We start from the raw sequence: 21,415 nt of genomic DNA, 5'->3' as shown, positions 1-21,415 counted from the left end.
TAAAATAGAAAAATCAAGAAAATGTTGATGAGTGTTTGACACATCATCAGATTCTATTGGAGCTGAGCTGTCAGGAATAAAATTGATGGCGTTTGACTATCTTGACAGGGTAGATCAGCTCAAGGATGGCAGAGACAGCGATTTCAGGTTTGGTGTGGGACCCTTTGCTGACCGTTCAATATCTTGATCATTACTTTGTTTACTAGTATTTAAATGATGCAAATGACGCTCGTTGTGAGAAACCAGCTACGCTTGCTAGAGGTCGATTCGAGCCCTAAATCTCATCGTTTTGTTTCCTGTTGTCCTATACTTGTTTTCTTTTTTTTTCAATATCCTGATCATTACTTGTGTTCTTAGGTCATGTTTGTTTCCTGGAATTCACTTTCCGGGAAATCATTTTCCAAATTTTTCTGTGTTTGTTTGCCATTAGAAAAGTTGGTCAACGAAAAACACTTTCCGGTCAACGGAGAACACTTTCCGGTCAACGGAGAACACTTTCCAGTCAATGAAGAACACTTTCCGGTCAACGAAAAACACTTTCCAGTCAAAGAAAAATTTGGTTTAGTTTCCAGGAAAGTGTTTTCCCTTTGGTTGTGTTTGTTTTCCGGAAAGTGGTTTCCGGGAAACCATTTTCCAAACTTTCCTGTGTTTGTTTGCCATTAGAAAAGTTGGTCAACGGAAAACACTTTCCAGTCAAAGGAAAATTTGGCTTGGTTTTCAGGAAAGTGTTTTCCTGGAAAATTTGGGCGGAAAACACTTTCCGGAAGTTGTGAAAAATTTAGAAATGTCATTATTTGCTGATTATATTAAATTTGATCCTCAAACTTTTGATTGTTATATATAATTTGTTTTGTATATTTATTTTTCAATTCCATCTCTTAAAATTTAATTTTTATATTAATTTTGGTCCTTATTTTTATAATTGCTATTTGCTTTTTCCTTATCATTTTTTTATTGAAATTTTTTATCTATCAAATTTGGTCCTTATTCTTTTGATTGTTACTTATTTTATTTGAAATAATTTATGAAATGTTAATTATTATTATTTTAATTTATTCACCTTTTATTTTTTTTTAATTTTTTAGATTTGATCTCTATTATTTTGATTATTATTTATTTTATTTGAGATAATTTATGAAATTATATTTTTTTTCAATTTCATTCTCATTCAACTTTTTAATTTGTAAGATTTGTTCCTCATTATTTTAATAAACTTGAGAAAAATAAAACATTAATAAATTATTTTACAGTTCATTTTCCATGACATAACCAAACACTGGAAAGTGTTTTTCAACTTATTTTCCATTACACTACCAAACATCGGAAAATACTTTCCCGGAATTCACTTTCCTGAAATTCACTTTCCCCGGAATTCACTTTCCAAAAAGAAACTACTTTCCAGCAAACAAACGGGGCCTTAATTTTACCATTCTTGATAATTTTTCTGGCTTCATTTTATACGATTTTTATTTTATTTCTTGCTTAATTCTTCTCGAATGACTTGTGTTTTTATGTTGTTGAATAATCAGAATATACTATTTTTAGTAATTTTCCTATCTTAATTATTTCAACCCGGCTTGTAATAAGCTAGTTTGAAAATCTAGTCATTATTCAGACATTCTCCTCTCTTCACAAGCTAAGCTAGGAAATGTAGTGAATAGTAATGGTTATTTTTAAAAATATATTAAAATAATATTTTTTATATTTTATTTTTAACCTTATATCAAAACAATAAAAAATTAATTTAAAATATTTTTTTTAAAAAAAAAAACAATACCACCGCGAAATAAACACCGCCCAACAACCAAGATGTCTTCCAATTCCTTTCTAGATTCCCTTTAAATCTCAACTTTTATAGTACAGAAGATGACGTCAGTATTACAGCGTGAAATTTGAAAGTAGCAGTGATTAAACTTAAATCCAAGGGTGTTATGTCATGTCATTCGGAGATTCTTTCATTTCAGCAAGCCCCGATAGGACGAGTTAATTTCAAAGAATAAATGCATTTTAAGGTGAAAAGAAATAGTTAGCCAGAAATGTAACTAAAAACAGTGGCATGCTACTTGTCAAGAAGAGAGTCGGATCCTTTGAAATCACCATGGCATCACGGCACCGACAAATTGTAAATTTTTTTTTTTTTTCAATTCTAGTGATTCAATCACCTCTTACACGTATTTTAATTAATTATATAAAATTTTAAAATTAATAATTATATATATAAGCCTCAGTAATTCTAAAATTTAATTAATAATATCTAAAAATTTAATTCAAAATCTAATCAGGTAACGTATATCCTTGAAATTATACCACGGCACTTTAGATGACATGAAAGAAAGCCGAAAGGAAGAGACAACAAGTTAAGATCAACGCGACCCACAGACTCACTTGTTCCTCGACGTATGACACATGCACAGAGAAAGACGGTGGGAGAGATGTAAGAAAAACAAAATCTAGCATGAGTTGTGTGACCCACCCGGAATTCTCATAAATCTTCAAATCAATCACGATTGCTTTTTAGCTTTTCTTTAATCTTCGTGCTGCATGAAGATTTGTCAAGAACGTAACGAAATTAACATTATTGTACAGATTGTATACAGAAAACAGTGTGCCAGTAGCGACATTCCATTTATTCTTTTCTACAAATTGCTTATGTCTGAATATAGATGAAAGAGGCACATACATCACCACCTATATACAGGGATAACCACACGGTGATGAGATTAAAAACCATCATCTACCGGCCGGAAAAGCTTTCATATTTAATTTATAATAGCCCAAAACTCAACAAATTACACATGCATTTGGATTCTCTTCCATGCTCTGGACATAGTAATATGTGGTCATTTGAGGATTGTAAGCTCTGTAGGCCTTGACAAGCTCCATAACTGGGTCTGGCGGTGGTGCTTGCTCTTTCTTCTTCTCTTCCTCCTTCTTCTCTTCCCCCTTCTCTTCCCCCTTCTTCTCCTCCTTCTTCTCTTCCCCCTTCTTCTCCTCCTCTTTTTTGGGTTCTTCCTTCTTGGCTTCCTCTGGCTTCGCTTCTTCCTTCTTAGGTTCTTCTTTCTTTGCCTCCTCTTTCTTGGGTTCCTCCTTCTTAGCCTCCTCTTTCTTCTCAGGCTCTTTTGCTGGCCCTACTGTGATAATGTCTGCTGGCCAATATTTTCTCAGTTTGCTGACTGCATTTACAGGATCAACCGTTCCGATCACGGTTAATTTCTTTTCCTTCATGTCGATGGCCATGGAATCAATTCCTATAAAATTGCAAAATGAGATTAAAAAATCGCTTCACAGTTATTTTCTAAAATAACTGCACGTCAATTTTCCACAACAACAATATTGTCCCGCGCGCTAACAGCTTGTAGCGCAAACATCTGCAGATTGATACACCCATCATTTTCAATTTCTGCCCACGAGAGGCTTACTCAGCCTTTCCACGTCTTAAAGAAAGAAATTGATTTTTTTTTGGAGGAATCATTCATTATACGCAACCCTGTCTCGCATCACATGAAAGTTTGAAATCCATTCGCGTGCCTTTTCGTGATTAGGAGGTACACTGAATGGCCTACAGAAGCTGCCTACTGAATTTTCTCACAAAATCTGATCTTTCAGAGTATTGATAGTGCACTAGTAATTGTGCAGAGTACAAAACAAACACTAGCACGCTATTACATCAAGAATAACGCTAATCTTACAAAAAGTAATATTCTTCCCAAGATCATTTTCCGAAAGAATTCAATCACGGGATCTGCTCACTCGATACATGGTTGATTTTTCATGAAACAATTTCACGAAAATATTTGATAAAATCGGTATTCCCTCCTACACCAAATTTTTCATTGCTAGTTTGCGTGTCGTGACTGATTTGGTTGGTATGGACATTCATATCACCTTACATCTAGATAGAAATAATTAAAGCAGAGAAAGAAGTACCAACCAAAAATGAAAAAACCTTTTTGTAAGAAATTAGAGAGAGCATCATTACGGAAAGGGAGGGGGGAAAAAAACAAAAAAAGTTACAGATGCAATTTTAAGCAATTTGCTTCCCTTCACCTACCCCACCCTTGTAACCAAACATTAGAGAGTGATTTTTCAACTAACTACCCTCCTGTCTGAAATCTAAAAAACCCAAATTACACGTAAGAAAAAACAAACTTCAATGGAAATCCAAAAAATAAATTGAACTTGGTACCTGTAAGAGTAGAGACTGTCTTCATAGCCTTTTGCTTGGCTTTGTCATCGTGCAAGTCCACCTTCAACACAAACTTCTGCAGGCATAAATCAAATAGATCTAACTCAGAGCTTCAATTCAACTACCTCCACATATTCATTAATCATTTTACATCAAACTTCTTAATCAAAGTGACCAAAACCAATTTTATTTTATAAAAAAATGGCTAAAACATCAAATTGTCTTCGCTCCTATAGATACCGAAAATCAAAACGTTACAGATGCACGGCACCAACACAGAATCAACAAACTTTTAATGATCAGTTGTCTGTAAAAAGACCAGAACTTGACTAATGTACAAAATCTGAACCTGAGCTTTTGGCACTCAAAAGACTCTGTTCTTAAAAAGAGCACTGAAAATACTAATTCTTCCTTTAAACCAGTCCCAGAAAGAGACCCCTGATACTCATGGACCCATCCAAACAACTATGTTACCAGGAATCAAATGAACCCATAAACCAAAATGTCTTAAATTCCTTTTAGAAAGCATCCGACCTTTTAAAGAATGAAAACCGTATAAAGAATTATAAAGGGAATACATAAACAAATAAAGATTCCAAGAGAGAGAACCAAACCTTCATTTGATGCGAAGATCAAAACTAGAGATGGGAGAATGTGGAAAAAAATAGAGAGACAGAGAGAGAGTGAAGGAATGAGGGATAAGAACAGATGAATGTTGAAAAGAAATAGAAGAGAAGAAGGAATCAAATCACTCTTTGTCGAGAGAGAGAGAGAGGTCAGAAGTACGATTATGGACACCAAACAAAAAAAAAAAACGAAAGAAAACAAGAAATGCAGAGTAGGAGAGAGGAAGAAAAATAAAGTAGAGAGTGAGAGAGAGAGAGAGTAAGTTGAGTGCATGAATGTTGAAGAAGTGCGGAAATCTATATGATCCATCAGTCCCAAGCCTCGAGCTCTCTAGTCTCTAACCTCGAACTAACAGGAAGAAGTAAAAGCGCCATCGTTTTCCATGTATGTCTACGCGAATGAGAGAGGATTAAGAACCACGCTTGACCACGTGTTGAAATGAACTACGTTTTGGAATACTCGTACGGTCCATGGAAGAAAAAAAATTATCGGGTTTTCTCAGAACTCTGTCAATAGTGCATAAACAGTTTTTTCATTTAAAAATCACCTCATTTAAATAAAGAAAAATTCAGGTTTAATCCTGTTTTTGTCATGAGTAAACAAAATTGTTAGGTAGAGAATTTTACCGGGGAAAAAGAAAAAACAAGGTTGAAAGAGAGTGTCTGGGTGATTAATTCTATATTTTTTTAAACACTTTTCTTTACTCTATTTTTTAATATTAATTTTAAATCTTTGTTTTATCTCAAAATTCCTTTTAATTTAGAAGATAAATAATTGAGTATTATTTTTTAGCTTGTTAGATTTTATTTAGTAATGCTCCTAAATAAGGTGGTGGTGTTGGAATTCTAAGAGTTTTATTGAAAAAGATTTTATTACACCAAATGATGAGCAGTGAAATTTTAAGAATAAATAATTAATCATCGACAAGAACAAAGTGAGATTAATTTTAAAGTGTTTGAATAAGCAAGTACCATTTTAGTTTTTTTTTTTATCTTTGTATATTAGTGTGCATTCTAGTTTTTTTCTTATGATTATAAGTAGGCATATACTTATTTGCTTGATGTCTATAAACTGGACATATTTTTTTTGCTTGTCTAATTTTATTTGCTAATTTTACACAACAATAAATTCATCATTAGGATTTAATTATGTTGTTCTTTAATTATCTTGATTGCGTGTATTATGTTATATTTGTTAAAAAATAATATATAATTACTTCATATAATAGCTTGAGATTTGGAGTTGAGATGGTTTTTTATCATGATATCACAGTCTTGTTGAAAAAATAATCAGGATTTTAAATCTTACCACCCTTGTTCTATTTGATAAAATTAAACACGGAGTGATATGAATTTGTGCAAGTTTCAAACTCATGAAGCTTTTCTTAAAGGATTATGTCAAAAAATAATATATATTACATTTCGAGATCTGACAAAATAATTTAAATTTTTTAATGAGTTGTTATCAGTGAAATAAAACAAATCACGACAGTAATTTTTTTTCCTTTTTTCTAATATTTTTATTATAAAACTTTATGTTTTTTATTGCTTTTGTCCAATTTTTCTAATGTATTTTCTTAATTTCATGACTGTTTAATTATTTTTTTCTTGTTTCTTGTGTTATTTTGCCATCTCATGAATATTTGTATCGCAATAAAAAAATTATACAAATTGATAATAAATCAATCTTCATATTTCCTGTCCACGGAAAGAGTATCAAATGATAAGTTAAAGTAACATGGCAATCAATGGATTGCAAAAAAGAGTGTCGGTTGTTCAATATCCACTTGTAAAGTAGTTTTTTATAATTTGGGGTTGAATTATAAATCTTTGATCTCTAATTAAGATTTTTACTGCATGTTTTTTAATTAGGGGCTCTTAATGTGCTTGTAAACCTTTTTTCATTCTCTATATTAAAATAATCCTCTTGTATTTTAGTTGATTTCAGGTGTTATTTATTTTCATTTTAATGAATTTAAATTCATTATATTTAATTAAAAAAAATATGAATAGAATTAAATCTAGCATATGTAAAAATCATCTGCTTGTAACACCTTGTCTAATTTGACATTGCTAATTAAAAAGGATCAATCTCGATTTATTAATAGTTGGAAATGCAATTCTAAACTAGTGAAACATCCTGAGGAGGAGGAGGAGGAGGAGGAGGAGGGTATTGGCATCTCAACTTGGTATATTTTTCATGGAAAATGTTTTTCATGTTGCGTAAAATATTTGAAAAGGTGGTAAATTGTAAGATATATATTTATATTTAAATAACTTATAAACTTAAATTATTTATTAAAAAAATATTTTTAATTTATGAAACTACTAAAATATACTTGGTCGATCCTTAATACAAGAAGAAACACGAGCAACAAAAGAAACGACCCCTCGTTTTGTTGTTTACATAGTTAAATCCCCAACCATTTTTTATTTTCAATTTGGAGCATCACCGTGCACGTAATATAACAATACTCCTACAATTAATTAGAAAAACAAACGGTTTATTTTGCCATGCAGGTGGTGGCGCGTCAATAACAACCAGTGTAATTGAGGTTATCTGAGTCAAACAAGAGCCGTCATTTTTGGCTTCAGAGGAAAGTGCGGACCCCACTAGTCAATCATAGAATTCTCATTTGCGAGTTTTGACAGTCACCGGCGGCGTCACATTTTTCAAGCTGTAAGATTTAGAAAGCAGCCATTCTAGTTTGCTGAGCACAGGCATGTAGGCTGTAGCGTTGCCTCAACGCCAGCCGGAACTTTCTGTGACCACATCCAAGCGGGTAAAAAGAAGGAAAAAAAAACAGCCTCGAGGGTGCTCCTGTTTTACGTGCCACGACATCAAGCCTGTCAGTTTTTGTTAAGATATGGTGATCATTTCGAATTGAAACATTTCAATTATAATTATAAAATTTACAATATGCTTCGTGATGCGATTCCGACAAGGACTCCTCGGGTATGGTTGGAGAAACACAAAGTAGTGGCCTTAAAATATGTTTTGCTGGAACAACAAATTAGTTTCCTGATTTTGAACATTCGATGCAAGAACCATGTAACGGATGGTGAAACTACTCCGTGTAGAATATGATGTTCGAAGCATTTAATTTTAAAAAGCTATGATATTTTTCAAATGTTTGAAATATAAATTTGTGTTGTGGTATGCTATTAACAGTAGATCTTGCTACATTGCGTGCTTGAATTTTTATTTTCATTAAAAAGAATGATCATAATAACTTGTGAAAAAAATATTTTTATAAAAAAAACAAATAATATAACTCAATTATCATTTTATTGAATACAAAGAATAAAACTAGATTAAAAAAATTAAAAAAATCAGTCCGAGTCAACCTAAGTTAACATGACAAACCTGTAATCTCGTTAATCAAGATCAAGCCAACCCGGATTATCCCGCGTCTAATGTCATGAGATCGAGACAACATGGTAGAAAGTAAAATGATGAAAATCACAAAGATTTTTTTTTAAAAAAAAACAATGTCGACTCACATTAACTTTTCAAACATATGATCCAAGTCATTAGGCCAGAAGTATTCTATTTGAAAAAAACATGAAACACAATTCTCATTCAATTAAATATTGAATGATGAAATTAAAAAAATAACAATAAAAGAACGATGATAAAAATTAAAATATATATAAAAAATTATCTTTGATTGAGGGGTGAAAATAAAAAGAAAAATAAAAAAAATTCAAAATTCAAAAGAAAAATGAACAAGATTGAAGTAAGAAATACAAACAAATTTTTTATTTAAGAGTGAAATTGAAAATAAAATAAAATTTAATAAAAGTTGAAAAAACAAAATCAAAAAAATAAGAATCAAATTAAAAAAATAATATATAACAAATTAGGATTAAAAAATGAAATTGAAAACAAATGAAATATAGACAAAAAAGCCAATAATAAAAATTATAAAACAAAAAAATAAAAATTAAAGTTGAAAAATCAACATCAAAAGGATGAAGCTATGATTTGTTTGAGAGAAGAAAAAATGTTGATAAATCATCCCACTACCACCACCATCCATCTTTAAAAAAAATGACGTGGCAATTCTTCCATTAAAATAATAAAAAGGCATTTTTGGCCTCTTAAAATACTGCCCGGGCTTCTCGAAGTGTTTGGCGCTCGGGCAAACACGCCTGACTCATCCATGTTGTTTTTCATTTTCCTGCTTTCACGGTGACCACTGAATTGATACGTGAATCTTTTGCTGAACCAAGAAGTAAAGGGTATTCTTGCCGGCCTTTTCTCCACTATCACATATATTCACATCAGAGCTGCTGTGAGGGCCCCTGTTTGACTATTGCCTGTGGCCTCAAAAGTTTCTTAGCCACCAATAATAGCCCTGGCCCAACTCAATTCATAAGCCTGGGCTTTCAGTATATTCCCGATTCTCAAAATCGAGGTGTGGGCCCCTTTTATAAAAGACCTCGAAGCCCAGACCCATTCACAGCGTGAACTTTTTCACGCCGCTTAACTTCCCGTTAACCTAAGTACCAAAAGAGGGGGGACAACTACAAATCAGCCCCCGACCTTCTAATCTTTGCTAAATATAGCTCAATGTTGGAACGCCCTAGCCGATGGGTCCACCACCATATTACCCAACAGGTCTCATCGGGGAAGCACGTGCTTGAATTTAAAATAGCTGGGAGGAAATTAAAAAATAATAATGAGTATAATTTGCTAGAGTAAAGTAAAATAATAATAATAATCAACTCTCTTTATTTAGTAAATATAGTCATTCTCTCGCTGTTACAGTTTCTTTTTTTTCTTTGTTTTTTTTTAGTTTCAAAAACTGTGAAATTCCTACGTGAAAAATGTAAAACATGCAGATAAAGATTCAACAAAAGAGGAGAATGAATTCTTGAAACAAAAAGAAGAGTTGTTTTACGACTAGATTATCTGCATGCAGAGTTTATTTCATCTACCTTTATATTTCTTTTATATATTGAATGAATGAATATATACACATATTCGAACATAACTAACGGTTATAACTAACTAATTAATAACCTGTTAATCATATATATATATATATATATATATATATATATATATATATGAAGACTGCAGAATAGAAATAGAATGATTTATAGGGTGCTGTGGACAGTAGTGTTTCTGTAGGCTGCTGGGATTCCTCTGATTTCGTATTGTCATTTCTATGCATGTGTTGTAGATTGTTGTAGATTCCAATAAAAATATTTTAGAAAAAATTTAAATTTTATTTTTTTTTGCTTTAAATTAATAATTTTTTAGTGTTTTCTGATCATTTTGATATACTGATATCAAAAATAATTTTTTAAAAATAAAAAAATATCATTTTAATGCATTTCCATATAAAAAACACTTTGAAAAATAATTCCCACTACAACCTAAGTTTATTGTTTTATCTTGCAATCCTTTATTGCAAAAATGCAAAACTAACAAAAACTCATTTCTTGTCATTCATTCTTCATCGGTTTTATTTTAAATCAACCATGATTATTTTACATAATTTTAAAAATTGAATTCGTGCTATACAGTAACAATTGTTTTTTAAATTTTACCATTAAAAAAAATCCAAGAAACCCAAATCCATCCTGCTCGATGGCATGTTGTATGCTTGCATACCAATACTTTGATGTCATGCACGATAAATATGATGTAGGCAAAACCTGGACCAACAATTGGCCTGGTTATTTTTGTAGGACTTGTTAGGACAGCCTGTAATTTGAGTGACGCAATAAAACCTGTTTTTTTTTTATTTTTTTTCATGTCATTGTTTTTTCAATAAATTGAAAATTCAAATCAATAGATAGCTAGGTAGCTCAGGTCCACATTTTTTTATAGCATGTCCATGAATATTTCTACGCGGAACAAATATTCTCGGGTTTCTTCAAAACAAAAAGGCCATCAATAAAAAAATAATATTGAAGGAGTAGTTGTTTAGACAGAGGAGGGAGAGAATAAAAAAAATAGTGGTTTTAGTTAAATGAGGAACAAAAACAAAAGGTTTAAAATGCATAAGTGCTCCTTCGTGCATATTCAGGGTCAATCGAAGATTTTTTTTATGTTGGTCTTAACCTTGTACATGCACACTGATTATTAATTTTTTTATTAGTTATTAGCTCATATTAAAATTCATATTAATTTTTTTTAATTTTTTAATATAGAATATAAAATTCATCGGTATATATACTATACGTTAATTAAAAAAAATTGTGTTTTTTTAATATAAAATAAATTTTTTTATATTTAATTTGAGATGAAAAATACTTTGAAATAATCTTTTTAAATTTATTATTTACAACAAATATAATCTATTTTTATATAAATTGTTTCTAATTTTTTAATATATGATATTAAAACTTTAAATATTATTTTTTAAGTTAATGTAAATTAATCTATGTAATCTAGGACCCAGCCTGGATGCATAAACTCCTGATAATATTTAATAAAGTTTTGAGCCATATTTAATAAAGTTTTGAAGGTTGGAGACTTATACGCGAAGTGCATCATTGGCTGGGGGCTAATCCGCAGTTTTCACGTAATAATAATGATAATAATAATAGCAAAAACCTTACCGTCAACCTCCAGCAAGAACAACTGAAGACGACACGTGTTAATCACAGCTCACGGTTTCGTCGTCCTCGTCCTTCCTATTTCCTGTCCGAAGTTTTTGACCAGGTCCACCGCGTCCTTTACATCCGCAACAACTCTTGACACTCAGAAAATCACTTTCAAAAACCCTAATCACGGATAAAAATTCAAAACCCTTTTTTCCTCTCCAATGCAAAAAATAGAAACTAAAAAATCTCCTCCATTTTATACCCTCTCCAACAAACATTGCTCCTAATCTCCTAACACCGCCAAAATTATAGAAAACCTCCTCCTATGATTCCCAGGATTTGATAAAAGATCAAAATCCAAATCCAAGAATCCCTAATTTCAGCTTATTTTGATTCCAATTTGAAGGAACTATACTAGGGTTCAATGGATCGAAACCACATCGAATCAAATTCCTACAAATATCTAATAACAAACAAATCATCTTCATGGCTCGAAATCCGATTATTCTACGTAAGAGTAACTCCTTGCGTTATCGAAAGCGTACCCGACCACCTGACCATCCGCCATCTCCGTCGTTCAATCAGCACTCCACTCGAAATAAACGGCTCTAAAATCCCCTCCTCTGATTCCGCCTCCTTAACCCTCCGTCGCGACCGCCTCAACAAGGAATCATCGGAGGTCACGTATGTTAGCACGGACAGCGTGCGCGTCACCCGCGGGGTTGAATTTGAAGTATTAGATAACAAGGACATGGTTTTGTGTGGGTCGTTGGAGAGGATCGAAACGACATCGTGGGGGAATAATGGGGGTGTAGGGGGGTTGGAGAATGATGCGAAGACAGGGTGGAGTTTAGAATGCTGTGTGGCGGCTGGTGTTTTTGAAGGGAACTCGGTGTTTAAATTGGGGGTTTCGGCGCCGGTGATCGAGGTCTATATTGCTGGTTGCTGTGGAGGTGTGCCGGTGATTTTGACGAAGACCATTTTGGTTGGTCCCATGAAGAAACCGTCCAGGTATGCGATGCTCGATGCGATTCCAGAGGATGAGGAGTTGGATAATAGGAAGCAAAACGGTGTTATTAGTAATGGGTTGGTTAGACAACGCAAAGTTCAGGTAAATTAATCCTGTTGTCATTAATGCATCTCTCTTTGTTTGGATTTTTAATCAGAAATAGAATGATGGGAAATTTAATAGTTTTGTTTTAGAGAAGTTAATCGAGGAAATGCAAGTCTTTTGTTGTGTATTGGTTGTTATGTTGTAGGGAAGTGCGGTTGTGAATGTTGTAGGCTTTTTGTTTGATTGCCTTATCGTGTCTCAAGTTGGATTGAAGCTACGTGAGTTGAGTTAATTCTGATTATGATTTAATTTAAGTTTTGTATAATGCAGGTAATGTGGATTTTGATGTTGATTGTGTTGTTTTAAGTTGTAGTTCTGCAATGTGTCTGAGCACTGGAGCATTAGGTTTGCTGGTCCTTGTTCTAAACTGTGTCCAGTGAATGTAATTGTATGACGATTTTTTTCCCCTGAATCTATCTACGGTACCCACATTTTTTATTTCATGAGAAGTAGGTGCAGCCTCTTGAACCACTTGTTTATTTGGCGAGAGAGAGGAAGGCAGCTTCCATGTAACATGAGTGTCTCCCTTGAAATTATAACTACCTGTACAAGTCTATCAATTGATTACATTGTGGTGCAGCTTGGAGTTGGTCACAAATGATTTGTTGGATAATGTGCTCCTGTCTTCTTGAAATAAATCATGCAAATACGTGTTCCTCAAAGGAAGCAATTACGGTCTTCTAGATATTCAACTGTAGATCAGCTTTAAGAAGCTTAACAAACTCTTGCACAGGACAAATTGGAAAATTTTCTGATATATTGTGGACATCTTTTTTTCATGTGTTAATCAATGTGAATCCATGATGTGCATAGCTGCTTAGGTTGAATACAAGGACAAACATGAGCATGATTCAATATATATTGAGTGATTTTCTGATTATGTGTTTTAGAAAGGTTGTTGACACCTCAGTTTACTTGGAACAGCATCCCTTCGTCAGCAGTTTGTGCTATTTCAATTGTCTCATCAACATTGGGCTCTTGTGCAGATTACTGAAGCTGAAGATGATGATGGCTATGAATCAGATGAGAAAATTGGAAGCCAATACTACTCAGAAGACATGTATTATGGTGAGGATGGACAACTCTCATGGTTTAATGCTGGTGTGAGAGTTGGTGTTGGAATTGGCCTTGGGATGTGTCTTGGTGCTGGCATTGGTGTTGGACTGCTCATGCGTTCATATCAAGCAACTACGAGGAATTTTAGGAGGTTTTTATGAACCGGATATTCTGTCTAATAGCTTGTTACTGTGGATGAACAAAAACAGCTGGAAATATTTCAGAATGTAGAAGTACATCTGTAATATTGCTCAACAGACGAAGTCGAAGGAGATGGGGAACATATAAGGCAGGCTTGATCTGTTAAGTGTGAGTTTCGGTAAATGATACGGAACTTGTACAGTATTTTTGTTTGGTAGTTGTAAGATCTATATATCTTGACAAGGAGACCAGCTTAAAGTTCGTCATCTCATTCCTCTAGTTGCGTATAAGATCATGACTTGTGGTGGTCCAAATGGAAGTCGGATATAATGCAAATTTGCTTAAATATTTGGACTAGCAGAGCTTGGGAGTAGACTCTGGAGGGAATGACAGCCTCGATCTTCCGAAGAACCTGCAAGAGATATGCAGGCCTGCATGGGTTTTTGGTGGTGCCAGTGTGCCTCTATAAAAATGCATATAGTTTTCTGGGTCCTGTAGTGTATTTGTGTAGCTCTCTCTCTAATGTAAGTGTAACAGGTTTATTTTCTCTTGTTTCAAACTCAAACTACTGCGTCTCATTTTTGCATTTAATTAATTTGTTTAAAGCTGCTTGTTGCATTTCTGAAATAATGGGGAAGTGTTTTGACGACATCTCATATCGGAGTGCTGTTATTTCTGTGATCTGATTTTTGCTATCTTTGGAGGAACGTAGAAGCATTGAACCAGGTATTTATTTCCATTTACACCCGGGCTAAACCCATATGAAATGCTAGTTTTTCTTTTTATGCACTCGAGTATTCTCCCCCCAAGTGCACTTTCTTTTTATGTGAAAGGCCTTCGAAACCTGCTTTCACCAGTGGTGAAATGACAACCGACAGGGCGGGGAAGGTAAATTCTTCTGACAGTGGTTTTTCAAATTTTCACTTCCTCCTCTTGTAAGAAAGAAAAACTGCTAGTGGTTTAAAGAAAGCCGCCCAAACAGGGTAATAGCAATACTTCACCGTCTCTAATTAGCGACCTATGTTGTTGGTAGCGACTGGCAAAACCCTGGTCATGGTTACAGTTTTTTTTTCCCTTCCACGTGGGTATCCTTACTGAGAATAAATCTCTAATGGGTAATGATGGTCTTAAAAAAACACTAAGCCTAATTATGAAAACATAAACACTTTACTTATTTTCATTAATAAAAAAAAAATAAAATGAAGTGAGGGACTCGAAGTCATCGAAGCATTACTGCAGCTTTTCAAAACCCCAAGGACGAGGGGTCAGAAATAGTCTACTGCTCTAGACAAGCAAGGGTAGGGTAGGGGAAGGGACTTTTCACCATCTCCCTCCCATCCAAACCATAGGAAGCAAAAACAAACCAACAGAAAAAACGACACTCCATCAGCCTCTTTCTCTCACATTTCAGTTCACAAATAAGTAAATAAAAAAGAAGCTCTTTTCCCTCCTCCTCCATTGTACCCACCCAAAAAATGGCCAAATTCCTCACGTTAAACCCTAACTAGTACAAAAATTGTAAATGAGCGCCACGACTACCAGATCTTTAGCGACAATGTCACACCGCCGTAACACTAACACTCCTCCTCCTCCACAGCAACAGCAACAGCAACAACAACAACAACAACGTCTCCCTCTTGTTGTCACTCTCAACTGCATCGAAGATTTTGCCATCGAACAAGACTCCTTATCCGGCGTCGCTTTAATTGAACACGTCCCTCTCGGCCGCCTCTCCGATGGCAAGATCGAATCTGCCGCTGCCGTCCTCCTCCATTCACTCGCTTACCTCCCACGCGCCGCCCAACGCCGTCTCCGTCCTTACCAGCTCATCCTATGCCTGGGGTCGGCTGACCGAGCTGTCGACTCCGCTCTCGCTGCCGATTTAGGTCTCCGGCTTGTACACGTGGATACTTCTCGAGCCGAGGAGATCGCTGATACGGTTATGGCTTTGTTTCTAGGCTTGCTGCGCCGGACGCATTTGTTGTCAAGACATGCCTTATCAGCTTCCGGTTGGCTTGGCTCGCTGCAGCCGCTTTGTAGAGGAATGAGGAGGTGTAGAGGTTTGGTATTGGGCATTGTTGGTAGATCTGCATCAGCTAGATCTTTGGCTACTAGAAGCTTAGCTTTTAAAATGAGTGTGCTGTATTTTGATGTACACGAGGTACTTATTCACGCACTTTAGAATTTTCAGTTATTCAAGTTGCTTAGATAAGTGTTGATTTTGATGCCAAACAATGTCGTTTTTAGAATTTTTTTGTTGCTTGTGAATTAAATAGGAGAAAATTGTTAGATTTTTTTAATAGGATTGGCTGATGGGTTAGTAGAGCCATTTGAAGTTAAAAGAATTTTTTTGTTTTGTGGATGCAGTTGATTTATGGGCAGATCAGAAATGATCTTCATTGTGATGTTTTATGGGGTTTATGTGGAGATAATACATTTCGTGTCTGTAAATATTTCCAAATTAGTTGGTTATAAGGCACAAGTTGTTTTCTTATCTTTGTAATGAAAGAAAATAAAATCTTGGTTTAGCATACCCTGTTATATTTGATAAGCTTGGCATTTGGAAGATGCAATTTGGGTATGATTGAGAAACATTCTTTTAGAAGTTGATTAGTTGTGGGATTTGATGTTTTTTGAAGTGTTGCTACTCTCTAATTTAATGCATTGACTTGTTGTGCGCTCTTTTGCTTTTATTTTCCGGTGCTCAAGTTATTTGCATTTGCATTTGCTCTCCATTCACGTTTTTGCCTAAATTAAATAATGCAGGGGCCAGGAAAATTAACCAGGTCTTCTATTACATTTCCTTTAGCTGCTCGAAGAATGGATACTCTTAATGATTTACTGGCTGCAAGTGATCTTATTTCACTTCACTGTGCTTTAACTAATGAAACTGTTCAGATTATCAATGAAGAGTGCTTGCAACATATAAAGCCAGGCATATTACTCTCCTTACTCATTTTGAGAAGTTTGCAATGATTTACTTCCTGTTGATATTTATGTGGAAGGAACCTCTTTGCTTTCTTATAGGGGCATTTCTTGTGAATACGGGCAGCAGTCAGCTGCTGGATGATTGTGCTTTGAAGCAACTTCTGATTGATGGGACCTTGGCCGGTTGTGCCCTGGATGGTGCTGAAGGGCCACAGTGGATGGAAGCATGGGTATGTATGATTTATGAATTGGATTATGATGTTATTTTTAGGATATATACAAAAAGTTTAAATGGAGTATGTTATTTCTTGGAATCTATAACGTTTCATGGCCAATTTGAAATATCAGTTACTTCATAAAAAAATTAATAACATACTCTCCCCCTTCTAAATAACTTAGCAAGTTGGGTTGGGTAGGTTGATGGACACCCCTAGTTGTCTCTGTTTAGTATCATTTCAGTGGTAACTAAAATGCCGAGCGCTATAAAACATGCTCCTTCCAGTTTAATTCAAAAAAGTTGTGGGCCTGTATGATTTATATTGCCTGTTGCCCTATTTAATCACCCTTTTCCCCTGTTAGTCAATTTGTATTTTTTTTATTTATACCAGTAGCCTACAATGTTCAACTGCGATCGAATGCTCATGTGGCATTGCTGCTTAAAGCAAATGTCTTGATTCGTTTTGGCCTAAATCAACCATTGCTTTTCTGAATATACATGTTCCTCAGGAAAAAACTCTATCCTCGTCAAACTTTCCATTGCTAGAGTATGGATTGGAACAAAATCAAATTCTTTTTTTTTTTTTTGTAGTTTTAGATGGTAAAGGCCCTTATCGTTACACTTCCTGTTTAGATTTTAGTATGGTGAGCGGTAAGGGTTGAGGTCTCAAAGCACTGAGCATGGTCTTTGATTTTTGGTAATGTTTGGAAAAATGTGTGCTGTAGACTAAGATTTTATGTGAATGTTGTATGATATTTAACTCAGAATATAGCACCTCTGACTGAGTGATCCATCCCAAACTTTTGCTTCAGGTAAAAGAGATGCCCAATGTATTGATACTTCCACGCAGTGCAGATTACAGTGAAGAAGTGTGGATGGAGATAAGGGAAAAAGCTATCTCTATTCTGCAGTCATTCTTCTTTGATGGGATCGTACCAAAGAATGCTGTTTCTGATGAGGAAGGGGAAGAAAGTGAAATAGGTGATGAAAGTGAACAATTTCACAGGCAAGACAAAGAAAGTACTCTGCAGGATTCTGTTGGTGAGCAATTGACCGATGATATTCAGCTAACTCCAGAAACCTCTCGCAAAAAAGTCAGTGGTCAATCAATAGAATCTACCAGCCAAGCTCAGGGTTCTGGCATGTCTCAAAATACAACCACAAGATCTGATGAAAGACGCAGCCGATCAGGCAAGAAGGCAAAAAAAAGACATGGCCGTCAAAAACCTCGACAGAAATCAGACAATCCTTCTCAATTAGAGAAAGAAAGTACTTCACATCAAGAAGATGATACTGCTATGAGTGGCAGTGATCAAGTCTCCAGTTCTCGGTTTGCTTCCCCTGAAGACTCAAGGAGTAGGAAAACACCAATAGAATTAATGCAAGAATCAAGTTCAGGCCAGCTTTCAAGATCAGGCAAGAGGCTCAGTGGAAAGTCTGATGAGCTGCTCAAAGATGGGCACATTATAGCTTTATATGCAAGAGATCGCCCTGCACTCCATGTTTCCAGGCAAAGAGCTAAAGGAGGTGGTTGGTTCCTGGATGCTCTGTCAAATGTAACAAAAAGAGATCCTGCAGCCCAGTTCCTTGTTGTTTTCAGAAACAAGGTTTGTTTGGCAGGAATCATTCATGCCTTTACCACATTTTCCAACCAATTCATCATATTACGGTTGCTAGCATAATTGGATAGGTTAACTGTTGAGTTCGCTAATGTGTTTTTGTGGATGCATTTTTTTGCAGGACACAATTGGGTTGCGCTCTTTTGCTGCTGGTGGAAAGTTATTGCAGGTACTTTATATCTTGTAAGATTAAGTAGTTGGAGAGTGCTGCTGTACTGGTATGATAAGAAGTTACTGTTTATGGGCACTAATATCTGCTCAAGTTCTCATGGTGTACTAGTGTGATATGGTCGTGCTTCTACAACTAGCACTGTTCCTTTTCTTTTGCTGATAGGGCCTTCTTTACACACTTTGAGTTCTCGGAACATGTTTATAACTGGGGCATACTTAATCTTCGTATCTGTTTGTGGAGCATAGAATGTTTTTATGTATTGCTGCTTTACAGTGCATTGGTTTAGGGAAGTAGACATTTGCTGTGTGAAATCAGACTTTGGATTGATTATTTTGAGGGTTGCATGTTTTCAAAGAAGATAGAAGCTTATTATTGTTTAATCAGGCGCTCTTTTTGTTCTCAATTATGCTCTTCATTTGGAAAGCAAAATGAAAATTGTGCTTAGAGAATCTGCATCTATGATCTATGTCCTGTCATTCATTTTCCAGCATGATTGAATGGTAAATGCCTAACTTGCTAAAATTCAGGTATCTTGATGTAATTATTTGGTTGCTTGGGATTAAGGTCGAGTTCTATTTTGAAAATCGCAGATTAACAGGAGAATGGAATTTGTTTTCACCAGTCACAGTTTTGATGTTTGGGAGAGTTGGATGTTGGAAGGTTCTTTGGATGAATGCAGGCTGGTTAACTGTAGAAATCCTTTGGTACATTTCTCTCCTCTTTGTATTATGCTGCATGATAATTTTCCTCCAACTGTCTTAAACTCACTTGAGCTCCAATAAACAGAGATCTGTAATGGTTAATTATAGTCCCTCTAGCTAAAAAATAGTGGTGCTTAGATGGTTACTAAGATTAATTTTTCAGTAGGGCATCAACACACATGAAGCAGTGCATGGAATTTTGATAAATCCATCATTCTTAACTAGCTACCTGCCTTCCACCCTGCACTTGCACAGAGGAAATCCAATTCCTATTTACCTGTCCTCTCTCCTTTGAATTGCCTTAATTTGTGCAAAAAATTGCAGGCTATTTTGGATGCACGTGTCGAGATTCTGGCCGCCATAGCGGAAGATGATGGTGTTACTCGTTGGCTAGATTAGATTGTGATAGCAAGATTTGAGAAACCTAAACTTATTTTTTTGCCCATCTCACAATTCTTCTCAGCTACTCATTTTGTTTTCTCCTTAAGTTTGTTGTTTCCTCGAAACAATTTGTAAAAAGCATTCTTTTCTGTTTCCTTTTTTTTTTCCTTCTGGTTTTGTAAGTTATCAGTTATATATGCATCCATTACCCGCGGGATGTATGGCCCTCTTGCAGAAATGAATGTACTTCATAATTTATGAGAACTGTCCATTTTTTCGTCAAATGGATCGTTGTTTCTACCTCAATGAATTAATGAAATTCCATTGCAGTGTCCATTTTGTTGTTGTCGAAGCTAGTAGATGGTTGTCAACCACTGCTTTATCATCATCTCTACCTTTTATTGTAGCTGCGCTAGCGTCTGGGCTTGTGAAGTAACTGCTGATCAATAACAGAACTTCTAAATTCGCTAAGGTGGGCGTGCTTTGAATCACTGAATAAGTTCACAAGGCATTTCATCCTTCAATGATTCCAAAAATCCTTGACGGGAGAGAAGTCAGAATTTTTAAACAAGATCATAGTACAGGTGGTTGAGCAAGATTTTCTGCTTCACTTTCTTTGATAATGCTGTCTTAATAATTAAATGCACTCGTGTATTAAGCTAATGTCTATTTGCAGTAAGCACACCAAATTTTCTTTCAGGGTCAGTATACATAAAAACAGAGATGCTAATGGTTTTTTTTGCCTGTAAGTATCAAGCTTGGTGGCCTTGGGCGGTGAGGCTGCGCTAATTCTTCCCTAGTGATCTGCAAGATTTCAGTTTTGGAATGATAAAGCCGTAAAGGTAACGCTAGATCCAGCAGGTCCTTAATCTAATAAAGCAAGAATGTCCCATTGCTGCAGTTTGCAAAGGAAAGTTCACATGGTTTTTTGGAGCCCACAACTTGGCTTGAGAGAGGGGGAAACTATGGGGGACAGGAAAGCTTTTGCAATCGCCATTCGTATATACATACATAATGCTTCAACACCTCCAATCAATATCAGCTGATCTCGCACCGACCATTTACATGATCAAAATAATTGCTTAAAATTTCATACTCGTGTTTCGGATCTCTAGTCTTAATCAATACTGCTTGATATCGACCAAAGTATATCAGCTAATAATATTCGATCTTCTTCCGAAGCTGGAGAGGAGGTGGGGACAAATCTGAAGTTCGAATTCTACCTTCGTTTTGCGATCTGAAGGGTCATTCTTGTTGTCACTCTTTATTTTCTATCGGAGGCCTGTGTTCAATTATACAAAACAGCTCACAAATATTCTCAGGTTTCCGAACGAAGCATCCATACTGCAACTACTATATTTACGAAAAAAAATTTATTTGAATCGGATGGCCTAGAGAGCAAATGCATTTACTGATGTTTTTTATTGCTAAATATACAGCACGTTGTCTTGGATACATCGTTGCCCGATGTTACGAGAGTATCTGCTCAGGAAATTCTGTTGGGGACTTTAATCAATACAGGGATCAACAAAGTAAGCAATTTCTCGGTCGCTGTCACTGAATAATTGGTTACACTGGTTCAACTTCCTTTTCAACCATAATGTTTTTGCTAATTCCGAGTTTTGATACGCATAATCAGCATTTTCACAATATAATAATGAGTAGATGTTAGCTAAACGCAAAGGCAAGCTACTTAAAACAGATAAAGCT

General features: G+C 35.2%; 2 protein-coding genes across 3 annotated transcripts; one reads left to right on the top strand and one right to left on the bottom strand.

The window, feature by feature from the left end:
- Positions 1-2,587: 2,587 nt before the first annotated feature.
- LOC7466256 (heavy metal-associated isoprenylated plant protein 39) lies at positions 2,588-5,179 on the bottom strand. 2 transcript variants are annotated; one of them, XM_002321004.4, is made up of 3 exons: positions 4,801-5,179; positions 4,187-4,262; positions 2,588-3,248 (listed from the first exon to the last, which is right to left on the bottom strand). In XM_002321004.4, the coding sequence occupies exons 1-3, from the start codon at positions 4,804-4,806 to the stop codon at positions 2,782-2,784; spliced, it is 549 nt and encodes a 182-aa protein (XP_002321040.2). In that variant the 5' UTR covers positions 4,807-5,179; the 3' UTR covers positions 2,588-2,781. The 2 variants fall into 2 exon arrangements, with proteins under 2 accessions (XP_002321040.2, XP_024441348.1); XM_024585580.2 differs by lacking the exon at positions 4,801-5,179 and adding an exon at positions 4,536-4,777.
- A 6,219-nt stretch (positions 5,180-11,398) lies between these two features.
- LOC7494111 (C-terminal binding protein AN) lies at positions 11,399-20,041 on the top strand. The gene is made up of 9 exons (XM_024584684.2): positions 11,399-12,487; positions 13,477-13,697; positions 15,215-15,848; positions 16,454-16,622; positions 16,715-16,845; positions 17,645-18,439; positions 18,573-18,620; positions 19,214-19,327; positions 19,649-20,041. Exons 1-9 carry the CDS (start codon positions 11,801-11,803, stop codon positions 19,721-19,723), a joined length of 2,874 nt encoding a protein of 957 aa, XP_024440452.1. The 5' UTR covers positions 11,399-11,800; the 3' UTR covers positions 19,724-20,041.
- Positions 20,042-21,415: the final 1,374 nt, after the last annotated feature.

The sequence above is a fragment of the Populus trichocarpa genome, chromosome 14 (assembly GCF_000002775.5).
Source record: "Populus trichocarpa isolate Nisqually-1 chromosome 14, P.trichocarpa_v4.1, whole genome shotgun sequence".
Classification (NCBI taxonomy): domain Eukaryota; kingdom Viridiplantae; phylum Streptophyta; class Magnoliopsida; order Malpighiales; family Salicaceae; genus Populus; species Populus trichocarpa.
Note: the sequence above shows the minus strand (reverse complement) of the source record. Positions and strands in the feature narration are given on the sequence as shown.

Coding starts and splice junctions, on each gene's coding strand:
- LOC7494111 (XM_024584684.2), top strand. CDS start 11,801: ATGGATCGAAACCACATCGAATCAAATTCCTACAAATATCTAATAACA. Junction 15,849..16,453: donor TGTATTTTGATGTACACGAG/GTACTTATTCAC, acceptor TAAATAATGCAG/GGGCCAGGAAAATTAACCAG. Junction 16,623..16,714: donor CTTGCAACATATAAAGCCAG/GCATATTACTCT, acceptor GCTTTCTTATAG/GGGCATTTCTTGTGAATACG.
- LOC7466256 (XM_002321004.4), bottom strand. Junction 3,249..4,186: donor GACAGTCTCTACTCTTACAG/GTACCAAGTTCA, acceptor GCAATTTTATAG/GAATTGATTCCATGGCCATC.